Source organism: Arabidopsis lyrata (assembly GCF_000004255.2).
Source record: "Arabidopsis lyrata subsp. lyrata unplaced genomic scaffold ARALYscaffold_7, whole genome shotgun sequence".
Classification (NCBI taxonomy): domain Eukaryota; kingdom Viridiplantae; phylum Streptophyta; class Magnoliopsida; order Brassicales; family Brassicaceae; genus Arabidopsis; species Arabidopsis lyrata.
In genome coordinates this window covers 12,169,313-12,181,036 of record NW_003302549.1, presented here as the reverse complement: position 1 = coordinate 12,181,036, position 11,724 = coordinate 12,169,313, and the positions used below count along the sequence as shown (strand labels likewise).

The 11,724-nt window shown below is 40.9% G+C and overlaps 2 protein-coding genes and 1 pseudogene across 3 annotated transcripts; 1 reads left to right on the top strand and 2 right to left on the bottom strand.

Moving 5' to 3' along the window:
• Positions 1–323: 323 nt before the first annotated feature.
• On the bottom strand, positions 324–8,606 carry LOC110226468 (F-box/FBD/LRR-repeat protein At4g26340-like). The gene is made up of 2 exons (XM_021018319.1): positions 7,255–8,606; positions 324–523 (listed from the first exon to the last, which is right to left on the bottom strand). Exons 1-2 carry the CDS (start codon positions 8,097–8,099, stop codon positions 487–489), a joined length of 882 nt encoding a protein of 293 aa, XP_020873978.1. The 5' UTR covers positions 8,100–8,606; the 3' UTR covers positions 324–486.
• Positions 5,448–7,140, top strand: LOC110226474 (annotated as a pseudogene).
• A 201-nt stretch (positions 8,607–8,807) lies between the features above and the next one.
• LOC9306236 (calcineurin B-like protein 6) lies at positions 8,808–11,392 on the bottom strand. Of its 2 annotated transcripts, none has more exons than XM_021018325.1 (8): positions 10,505–11,392; positions 10,183–10,327; positions 10,031–10,101; positions 9,886–9,945; positions 9,711–9,819; positions 9,505–9,638; positions 9,302–9,414; positions 8,808–9,234 (listed from the first exon to the last, which is right to left on the bottom strand). In XM_021018325.1, exons 2-8 carry the CDS (start codon positions 10,298–10,300, stop codon positions 9,159–9,161), a joined length of 681 nt encoding a protein of 226 aa, XP_020873984.1. In that variant the 5' UTR covers positions 10,301–10,327; positions 10,505–11,392; the 3' UTR covers positions 8,808–9,158. The 2 variants fall into 2 exon arrangements, with proteins under 2 accessions (XP_020873984.1, XP_020873985.1); XM_021018326.1 differs by lacking the exon at positions 10,505–11,392 and adding an exon at positions 10,431–10,486.
• Between the last annotated feature and the right edge of the window lie 332 nt (positions 11,393–11,724).

Here is an 11,724-nt window from a genome sequence, read left to right as displayed (position 1 = left end):
ATCTTCATTTTGTGCTCTGATACCATAATAAAGTCCGATACATCGGAGAAACTAGATAGGAAAAGTGAGAGAGAATTGAAGAAGATAACAAACTTTTCTTAATCATTCCAATGTTTGTTACAACAACTTGATTATCAAAAATGAGAGTCATTAAGCTTATATACATCACATTAAACCGAGTATTAATCTCAGCTTATTAAACCAAAGTTAACCAGTAACATTGAACTGGTTATATCCTCAATAAGTCGTTGATCATCCTATCTTTGGCTTCAGAATCAATGCATTGTGGAGAGAAAGTGGCTGTCTTCAAACGAGTAGCATTCTTTAAGAAATACGTAGCCATCTCTACATCTCCTCGTCGTCCTTTGTAACCGCTCCACGCAAAAGTTTCAAGACTGTTGGGAACAGAACTCGGCGGCTTCCAGCAATCCGGAGTTTCTTCGCTAGAAAACTCAAGCTCATGTTCATCGGTGAGTTTGAGAGATGCTAGTCTGGGGGAACTTTGGAGCATTTGGGTGAGAAGCTCCGACCAACCTTGCGCACATGTATTTAGTATGAGAGTATAGAATTGGATGATTCTTATTACAAGAGGGATTACACTTATTTATACATGAGAGATGTAAGAGTAGCCCTAATCACACATAAATACAGAATATACGATTGAGATATCAAATATATGATTGACAGAATGATCTCCTTAATTATCTCCTTAATACGCCCCCTCAAGATGGAGGGGCTTGCGAAACTCCAATCTTGCTCGTTAGCCGTTAGAACGTGGACCGTGGCAGCGGTTTTGTGAGAGCGTCAGCAAGCTGGTCGTCAGTGGAAATGTGAGCTACACGAAGTAAGCCGGACTGCACTTGATTACGAACAAAATGACAATCCAAAGCTATATGTTTCATCCGTGAGTGGAAAACAGGATTGGCACATAAGTACGTAGCACCGACGTTATCACAATAGATGACAGGAGCGTTGGTGATGGTAATACCTAGTTCACTGAGAAGTGAGCATATCCAGGCAACTTCGGAGGATGTATTTGCTACGGCCCGATATTCAGCCTCAGTAGATGATCTCGCCACACCTTTTTGCTTTTTCGAGGACCAAGCGATCGGATGATTACCCAAATAGACAATGTAGGCATTAGTTGAGACATAATCATCACTATCTCCAGCCCAGTCGGAGTCCGAGAAGGCATGTAGACTAGGTGAATTAGCACGACTCAAGAATATGCCATGTGATGGAGTACCCGCCAAGTAGCGAAGAACACGTTTGACCGCAAGCCAATGTTCATCTGTAGGAGAATGCATGAACTGTGACAAACGGTTGGTAGCATAGGAAATATCGGGTCTAGTGAAAGCCAAGTACTGGAGGCTTCCAACGACACAACGATATTCAGTCGCATCGGAGAGAGGCGTACCAGATCGGAGAGTCAACTTTGGAGACGATGCCATGGGAGAGGTGACTGGTTTGGCCGAGAGCATGTTAGTACGTTCAAGTAAATCAAGAACATACTGACGTTGTGTGAGATGAAGACCAGAGATTGTCCGTTTTGCTTCAATCCCCAAGAAGTATGAAAGTTCTTCATGATCTTTAACTGAGAAACGGCTAGCAAGTGTCTGTAGTGTCTCTTGAAGCAGAACATTATCATTGCCCGTAACAAGAATGTCGTCCACATAAACCAACATATAGACAAAAGATCTTCCTTTCTTCAAAATAAAAAGAGAGGTGTCTGAAACAGAATTCTGAAATCCCACGGAGAGAAGAAAATTGCGGAGCTCAAGGTACCAAGCTCGTGGTGCCTGTTTTAGGCCATACAAAGCCTTCTTGAGATGACACACATAATCCGGACGATCACCATCAATAAACCCAGGAGGCTGATCCATATACACATCTTCCTTTAAAGTACCTTGTAAGAACGCATTGTTTACGTCTAATTGACGAATAGGCCAGTCTCTGTTTACAGCGACGCCAAGAATCAAACGTATGGTTGTCGATTTGATGACGGGGCTGAAAGTCTCGGAGTAATCAAGTCCTGGTTGTTGATTATATCCTTTCGCGACCAAGCGAGCTTTAAACCTGCGAATCGTACCATCAGGATTATATTTTGTTGTATAAACCCACTTACAGCCTACAATGTTGACTGTTGGAGGTGGTGGTGGAACAAGATCCCAAGTATGATTAGCCAATTGAGCATTGTACTCTTCTGACATCGCTTTCCTCCACTTCTCATCTTTGAGTGCTTGTGTATGTGTTCGTGGCTCGTGACCAGTAGCTTTGGCAAGAGACATAGCAAGAGTGTACTTCATATTTGGCTTGGAAATTCCCTTTTTAGATCGAGTTTCCATCTGGTGCGTATTAGCCGGATTCACTGGTAGCGACGAAGAAGAAGAAGACGTGTTAGTCTGATTCTGAGATTGGGCCTGAGTGCTTTGTGAAACTAATTGGGCTTGTTGGGCCTGTGTTTCTAAAACATTGTGGCCTTCAGAATCTATATGGGCCGTTGATGAGTTAAGGCCCGTAGAGGATTGTTGATGAGAGGAGTTTGCGGAAGCAGAGTCGTCGTGAACCGGAGTCGACGTAGAGATTGGCCGTGCCGGTGAGTGTGGCTGAGCCGATGACGGAGGACGTGGTGAGGACGGAGCTGACGAGGATGTCGCCTGAGAATGTGATGGTGTTGCCGTTGACTCCGAACCAGACACTTCCAATGGTGAAGGAGCAGAGGTCGAGGGCGAGTCACCGGAGAGTTCTTTAAGTGGCGAAGAGGAAACCAGAATGGGAGTGGAAGAAGCAGGTGGAGGTGTTTGGTCGGTGGTGGATGGAATTGATTTTTGTAAAGATGAGAATGGGAAGACACGTTCATCAAAACAAACGTGTCGGGAGACGTATATGCGGTGAGATGTTGGTTCAAGACATAGGTAAGCACTTTGAGTGAGAGAGTATCCAAGAAACACACAAGGAGAAGATTTTGGAGCAAGCTTGTTGTTGACATATGGTCGTAGCCAAGGAAAACATAAACAGCCAAAAATTTTGAGTTTTTCATAGTTTGGATTGGTGTGAAAAAGTTTCTGGTAAGGAGATTGAAGAGATAGAGTAGGTGTAGGCATACGATTTATCAGATAAACCGCAGCAGAGAAAGCATATGTCCAATAAGTGTTGGGCATAGAGGCATGAGTTAGAAGGGATAAGCCGGTTTCAACAATATGACGATGTCGTCTCTCGGATAAACCGTTATGCTCCGGTGTATGAGGAGGAGTTGTAAGATGAGAAATACCATGGGTGGCAAGAAATGATTTAAGAGCGATATATTCACCTCCATTATCAGAAAATAGAGTACCGATCTTTGTTTGAAATTTATTTTCGACTAGAGCTTTAAACTTGATAAAGGTGTCTTTGACATGGGATTTGAGTTGGAGAGGGTATAACCATACGTAACGAGTGTGGTGATCAACGATTATAAGATAGTACTTATAATTATCAATTGAGATCACAGGAGAAGTCCACACATCGCTAAATAGGATTTCAAGAGGACGAGAAGAAGAGATGGATGTTTCAGAGAATGAAAGCTTGTGACTTTTATTTATTGAACAGTCGTTACAAAGAGAATTGGACTGTTTGGTGGAATGAGGTAATGCAAACTGAGAGACAATAGTTTTTAAAATTGAAAAAGAAGGATGTCCTAAACGAAAATGCCACTCTTGTAAAGAGGGTTTATTTGAAGTAGAAGTAAAAAACGAAGTTGCAAAAGGGTTGATGATTGGCCACTCATAGAGTTCTCCGTTAGTGCGACCTTGGAGTAATCGGGCCCCCGAGCTGAGATCCTTCACCTGAAAGTGTGCAGGAAAGAATTCAACAGAAACACCATTAGCATTACAAAGACGATAAACCGACAATAGATTCTTTTGAATGTCAGGGACACAAAGAACATCACGTAAAGCCAAAGGTTTTGAGCAAGAGGGAAGAGATGCTAAACCAGTATGAGTGATACGGAGACCAGAACCATCACCAATCAACACCTCTTCACCGCCATTGTACGGCTGATGGAGAGAAAGGTTGTTAAGGTCAGAAGTAATGTGATGGGTGGTACCGGAGTCGAGAATCCAAGGATTCTGGCCGAGTGATGGAGTTGTGGCAGTCGCAAGATTCGCACGAGGCAACCAAGGAGACGGAGGGTATGGCGGTGTCGGTAACAGTGGGGGAGTTGGTCCTTGTTGACCGGTGAACCCTTGGAGTTGAAAACAGCGTTTTGCAGAGTGACCCTGGACGCCACAGATTTGGCACTTGCCAAGATAGGGTCGTGCCTGACGAGAATCATTACCACTAGGATTGAGAGACGGCTTCCATGTTTGTTGATTGTTTGTCAGTTTTGGAGCAGAACGATTGTTGCGATTGTTGGTGGAGTTGGTGACATAGTTCGCCGTTATCGGGAAGGAGGACGGAGGAGCAGCAGTCATGAGATTAGCTTCATGATTAAGAAGCTTCTCATGTAGCTCGGTCAGACTCGGAGGAACATCACGGCCCTCCATCTGGTTGGCGATGACTTTGTAATCCTCGGAGAGACCATCGAGGATATACTCAATCTGATCCTCATGATCAATGACTTTGCCGAGAAGAGCCAATTGATCAAAACGAGTAGTGAGACCTTGAAAGTACTCATCGATGGTTCGTGTACCTTTAGTCCACTGTTTGACTTGATGCTTGAGTTGTTTGATGTGACCCCGACTAGGCTTGGCGTAGGTCTGAGCAAGCGTAAGCCACACATCGGCAGAGGTGAGAGCACTAGACACAAGAGGCTGGACAGAGGCGGAGAGGGCGCCAATGAGGGCTGAGTAGATCAAGCGATCTTGTCTCGTCCATAGATCGAAGGCAGGATTTGGTGTGTTAACCTCGTTAACAACCACAGTCGGCTCCGGAACAGCAGCGGTGACGTCGAGAAATTTTGCAAGAGAATAGCCATCAAAGATGGCATGAACCTGTCTGCTCCACATGAGGTAATTTGTGGCATTGAGTTTGATAACATTGTTCATGTTAACATTCACGAGAGTGGTGGGGTTGACAATAACTGTTTCTGCGTTGTTGTTGTTGTTGTTTGCCATTGAAAAAGGGAAAAGAGAAACAGAGGAACGAAAAAGAAGAGCGTCGGGAAAAAAAGAAAATTTAAGAACAGAGAGCAAGCTTAAAAGGAAGAAGATATGAGAGTATAGAATTGGATGATTCTTATTACAAGAGGGATTACACTTATTTATACATGAGAGATGTAAGAGTAGCCCTAATCACACATAAATACAGAATATACGATTGAGATATCAAATATATGATTGACAGAATGATCTCCTTAATTATCTCCTTAATATTTAGCTCGAGATGAACATGTTAGTGGTAATTGAGTTTGGTCACATATTTAACATATATTAATATATGTATGAATGTGTATTAACGGGTGAGTGTTAATGAGTTGTGTTATTAAGTTGTCGGTTTCCACAAGTTACGAACGGTTACGACCGTACGACATGTATATAAGTGAATGAGTGTTGTTGTAATAAACCAACAAGTTTCAGATTCAATAAAAAGTTTTTTCGTTTACTTTTCTTCTTTAGAAGAGTCTTATCTCTTACTCTATTTTTTTATCCTCTTCAAAATACCAACATGGTATCAGAGCTTATTTGGTCTTGGAGCCTGTCCAAGTAAAACAAAGATAAGAAGAATTCCGCTGCGAGAAGAAGAGAAAGATGGAGCCAACATTTCTAACGGTTAGAAACCGAGAAAAAAAAAAAAAAAAAAAAAAAAAAAAAGAGAAAAAGAAGAAGAAGAAGACGTAATAGAAAAGGAAGAACAAGAAGAGGTGGTAACAAGAGAGAGTACCATCAGCCTTCACAAACACATTCACATGCAGTACCTTCAAGAGGAAGGCTCCAAAAGCGATGAAGAAGATAGGAAATCTTCTCTAAAGGCAATGGAGAAAACGGATGTGGATTTGGAGTTGTGGAAGGAGAATTCTGAAACTTTGTTCAAAGAGGTCTTGGTGAAACAAGACGGGGAAGCCGCCTGTTGTAAGAAACAGGGCAAGGCTTAGTATCAAAAGGTGTTGTTGAGTTGTGAAGAACACTGCAACATGGAGTAAGCTTCTGTTGGGAGAACAGTGCAAGGCTACTCAGCAAAAAGGTTCAAGGGAACTGATGAGACGTCATCGAGATGTGATGGTGATCAAAAGAGGACACCATAAGAGGATGCTTACCTCGGAGAAAAATGGAGCACAAGAGGATGCTTACCTCGGAGGAAAATGGAGCATAAGTCGGTTGAAGAGTAAACCGAAGACGACGTGAAGAAGATTCACGCACAAGACGTCATGGAGACGTTATGGTGATCAAAAGAAGACACCGAAGAAGACGTGACGATGTTCACGCACAAGGCGTCTACGTGACGTGATGGTGATCAAAGGAAGACACCAAGCAAAAAGGAGAGATGCTTACCTAAGAGTGAAAGGAAGCATTGGGTTGTTGTAGAGACAATCGAATAAGACGTGGAGAAGATTCACGCACAAGAAGTCACAGAGATGTGATGGTGATCAAAGGATCACAAATTTGGTGATCAAGAGGACACCAAAAGGGAATAAGAAGAAAGCTCACCTAAGAGAAAGGGAGTGGAAGAAGGTTGCAAGAACAGCCGTGATAAAAGATCCCGGAGAAGACATGAGGAAAGGTCATGGAGACTTCAAGTAAATCGTAAAAAAGGTCATGGTAAACTTGAAGGTGACATGGAAAAGATTTGCGGGAAAGAAAAATTCCAAGAGCTCTTATGTCAAAAGAAAACAAATACAATTGACAAAAGAGTGTCATATTGTGCAACAAAGAGAAAGACAACAACAAGAGGAAGAAGAAAAGGTTGTGAAGAGAAGGAACAGAAGTCAACAAGAAGCAAACTTGGGTTTAGACAGAAACTCAATTAAGGGGGAGTGTTAGTGGTAATTGAGTTTGGTCACATATTTAACATATATTAATATATGTATGAATGTGTATTAACGGGTGTGTGTTAATGAGTTGTGTTATTAAGTTGTCGGTTTCCACAAGTTACGAACGGTTACGACTGTACGACATGTATATAAGTGAATGAGTGTTGTTGTAATAAACCAACAAGTTTCAGTTTAATCAAAAGTATTCTGTTTTCGTTCTTTGTCTTCTTTAAAGGAGAAGAGATATTATCTCTTACTCTGTTTCTTCATTCTCTCTCAAATATTCCAACAGAACAAGCCGGTAGAAGTGGATGATCATAGTAGGAACCTCCGAAAGTAGTGATACACATAGGTAAAGGCGGCGGGCAGAAGCAAGAGCTCGCAAAAACCTGTGGGTTACTCCTTGAGTGATGTCAACATGTGCTGCCATCAAATTAGGCATATTCTTGATTCGGCGGGAGTCGTAAGCAACATCATCGACGATCTTAAGGAACATGAGACTAGGAGCTTCTATCACATGCACACCACCCTTACTTCCGTTTCTTACGTCGTACAACTCCAATATTCGTAAAGAAGCAGGCGCGGCGACAGTGATGTCGACCTCTCTCTGGTCTTCTATCACCTTAAATATAAGTAATACGAGATTAGGACAACCGGGTAAAAGCTTAGGAAGAGATGTGTAATCCACATCGGTAAGGCTCAACCTCTCCAGGGACGGGAGAAAACAGGGAACATCCGAAACAAGGCAACGTGCTAGCCCCAAGGTCTCTAGTATTTCACATGTGAATAGGCTACTCGGCAAAGTGACCGGCCCTGACCCTGTCCCCATATTGACTATGAGATTGCGCAGGCGGTGAGAAACCGCAATACCAATCCATATCCCAACATCTACGGCGTGACACTTAGGACCTAGCGTGAGACTCAACTTCTCTAGAACAGGGGCCTTGTTTGAAAGCAAAGTTTTGTAAACAAACTGCGAGAAGCGCTTATGGTAATTCTGATGATTGTTATCATCAAACTCAAGTCTCGAAACTAGATTCCAAAGAGACCGCCATCTTGTCGACACACAGCTCATGGCCAGGACGTCGGTTGTCGGAACAAGCGACAGTATTCTAAAGATCAAGTCTTCTGAAAGTTGACTAATCATGTCCATCTTCGAATTAAGCCGCAACACCAACGATGAAGAACAAAAAAAAAAAGAGATGAGCTCTTGAGAGAACGTATAAAGCCAAGGCGTTGAGACAAGTTAGGAAACGATCTATTAAGTTGCTTGTTTCTCAAGCTTTCTCGTTTCTTCTTCTGAATTGATCGTTTCGTTAATCAATCAAGGTCAATAATATCCGTCCGTATATATACAAGAACAGACTTGGCAAAAAAATGAAGGAAACAAGCTTCGAAAGAAAAAAATGAGTGAAAACCTTTTCAAATAATGGAAATCATTTAGTCCATCCCTTTTAAGAAAGCTAAAAAGAGGAAATACCTCATCAAAAAGGAAATTGATTTATATACCTAAAAAGACCCAAAAATGAAACTGAAATATATATAGTACCTCATATTATCTAAACCAAGTCTGAGACAACAACCACAAGAATGCAGTTTGAGCTTCTTGCAAAGGTTAAGATAGAGAAACTGATCCCAGAGAACGTAATGCGAGTTTATCTGATATCATTGGAGGACACGATTACGCAAAATGTGATATCTGGATACATGTGATGTGGACAATGACAAAAAGTCAAAACTATGGGAACTAAACTGAAAAATATATATATATGTACATTATTATTTATAGCCATATTACCAAGAAAGGTATGGTTTCAAGCTTCTGTCTCCTTTGAGCAAAGGAGCTTTTGGAGGAAAGGAATTGAACTTGAAAAGTGGTTTTCATTATATCATAGTGCCCTTTTATATTTGTTACAAAAATTTCATGCCAAACAAGTTTTCAGGTACGATTAGATTGGTAAGAACAAAGTTTATACACATTGAAGGATATCATAATCTCTTTAATGCCGAGTAAAAGAATCAACTTGCACACTTCAACTGATAAGATAAACCGCACAAGTTTGCGGATACAAACCTGTGAAGGGGTACTGCGGTTTTCAAAACGTATTTGTTAAAAAAAAAAAAGGAGGGTTGTAATAGATGAATGGAGAAGAAGATAGAATCGAGTATGAATGATCTTGTAAAGGTTTTGGTCTTTTCTTCACATCCCTGATCATCTATCCAGCTCACTAGGAGTGTCTGTCACTATAGTGTGAAATACAAAATTTGGAAACGTCTTCGTTACGTCTCTACAAAAACACAAAAACCTAGTTAGTCCCGCCCGAAGAAGATAACAAGGCAAATAACATGGCTTACTTGAGATGTTGAAGGCTCATGTTCTGCAACAGAGAGGGATGGCGCAACACAAGACTCCGCCACTCTTCCTTATCAATCTTCCCATCCAGTTTAGTATCAGCTTCTTCAAATGTCTACACACCAACCATTTTTTGCATCTCATGTAAAAGAATAAGTATGAGAATTAAGCCTAGTCAGTGTCAATGGAGATCAACCAAACCCACCTTGTCTATGATGCTCTCGATCACATGATCAGAAAGGTTCATGCCAGATTCAGCTAGAGTCCGCACAACCATTTTCTTGACCTCCTGTCTCTTTATATAACCTTGCTGCTTCAGATCATACAGCTTGAAAGAAACTGTAGAGGAAAAAGATGAGCATGACAAGGTTTGCATATGAAAAACAAAAAGGCCAAGTCTCTACCACTTACACTCAATCTTATCCTCAAATTTAGCATTGGGGTGAAAGACCGAAAGAGAACGAGCAAAGGCTTCAAAATCTAGAATCCCAGTATGCTTGGTATCAAACAAGTCAAACACCTACAAAGCTTGAAATATGAGTGTACAGCAAGGAAACTCAGATAGGGGAGTTACAAGTCTTTTTACCCTATCAGCAAAAAGGCTTCTCGTTGTGTTCATCTTGAATAGTACCAATTGAAATTGTTCCTGCAATTGATTTGAAAGGATCCTATTGAATATAGAAGAACCGAGAGATATGGTACTAGCTAGTAACCTATGAATCGTGGCATACCTTGTCGATAAGCCCGTCTTTGCTAATGCTCTTGAACAGTTCGTAAAGTGCTTCAATCTCATTCACAGTAACTGCATTTGGTACATCAAGTCATTGTTGGGGCTGTGAGAATAAAAAAAAGTACAGTAAATGTAGGAGTAGTAGACACATACACACAGTGCCTCTAGCCACATCTTTAGGGTTCTGACGACCCTTGGGAAGATCAGAATCACAACAAGTCAACAGAATTAAGGATAACTGCTTTATTCCATCTAAACATTGCATCATCATCTTTCCCAAAACTCACTATTTCCATGCCTAAACCACAAACACAGGAAAAAAAATGGTTAAATTCCATTGAATATCAACAGAAACCCTCTACAGTTTGGCATCAAGAAAATTAAAAATTCAAGAATCGAACATGAATTTGCCGATCCAATGAATGTAGTTTTGACTTTTTGATAGAAGGGAAAGGAGATGAACCAAGAAATATACCTTTTCTTTTTTCCTCGTTAGCGTGTAAAGAAGCTTCAGATGATACGACTTGTTCCAAGAGAAATTCTTTTTTGACCACGATCTGATATTTCTCTCTCTTCATAAAAGTTGTTGTTGGCTGCTGAGACATGGGAAAGGATCTACTAGTTCGTTGGCGTAAATAAGTCAACTCTTAGTTGGTGACCACTCTAACAAGTTGACATTTCGAGAAAGAGAAGATACTATGATGGATTCATCATAACTAATAAGATACACAAGTGTACAAGACCAAAAAAAATGTCTGTTTTTGGGAACAACATTCACAAAGCCAGCTTTGGCACAGAATGAATCCAGCCCTTCTAACCACTAACGATCTGTGTTTCAATGTCAGACTTTGTTGATCCTCTCTGTTGCTTCTTTTTGACCTCTTCTTCACAGGTACATACCTTTGTAGTTATCTAACAGCAAGGTGTTGAATCTCCTCCTTCCAAGAAGCGTTTTGTAAACCTGACAAGGCAAAAGAAAAACGTTGATTCCAAGTACATATGGGACTGAGGCAGAGCACAAGGGGTTTCTATCTTTTTAGTTGAGCATGGCCAAACCAACCAAAGTCTCTGGATTTTTTTGAATACGAACTAATCGAAAGTGAATGGTAAAGATGTCAAATCTGCTCTCTTTTATAGCAAATAGTCAACCATTCAACTTTATGTTGTAAAAATGGTGATTGTTGTTTTGTTGGGACAAATTTGAATAAGTGCTTCCAAGTCGCAGCACAGGCTTAACCATTTCATCATTTCATAGCCGCATCCAAGCTAATACTGCAAGACAATCACAATCTCACTTCCACTCTAAAACACCACATATTAACTTGGCTAGGCTCTCTCTTTATGTACCCATGGATTCTTTCCTTCTCTATCTCTACGACTCTACCTATTATCTTGATTGTTATATGTTTCCATCATCTATGAGAACTAGCTGAGTGGTGGAAAACATATATTAAACCAAAATAGAAAACTTGATATAGCCATAACTCAACTGGTGGGAAAAAAAAGATATTGACAACAAAAACATGTCAAACCACTTCAAAGTTGACATCTTTGAAACATAGAGCATTAGCAAACGAGCGAGTTAATGAATTGAAGACAACATCTATCTAATAATTTGGTGAGAATGATGACTATTGATATGCCTACCACTGATTAGACTAAGACCAAATGTGGGGTGATGGGGTAATTGTAACC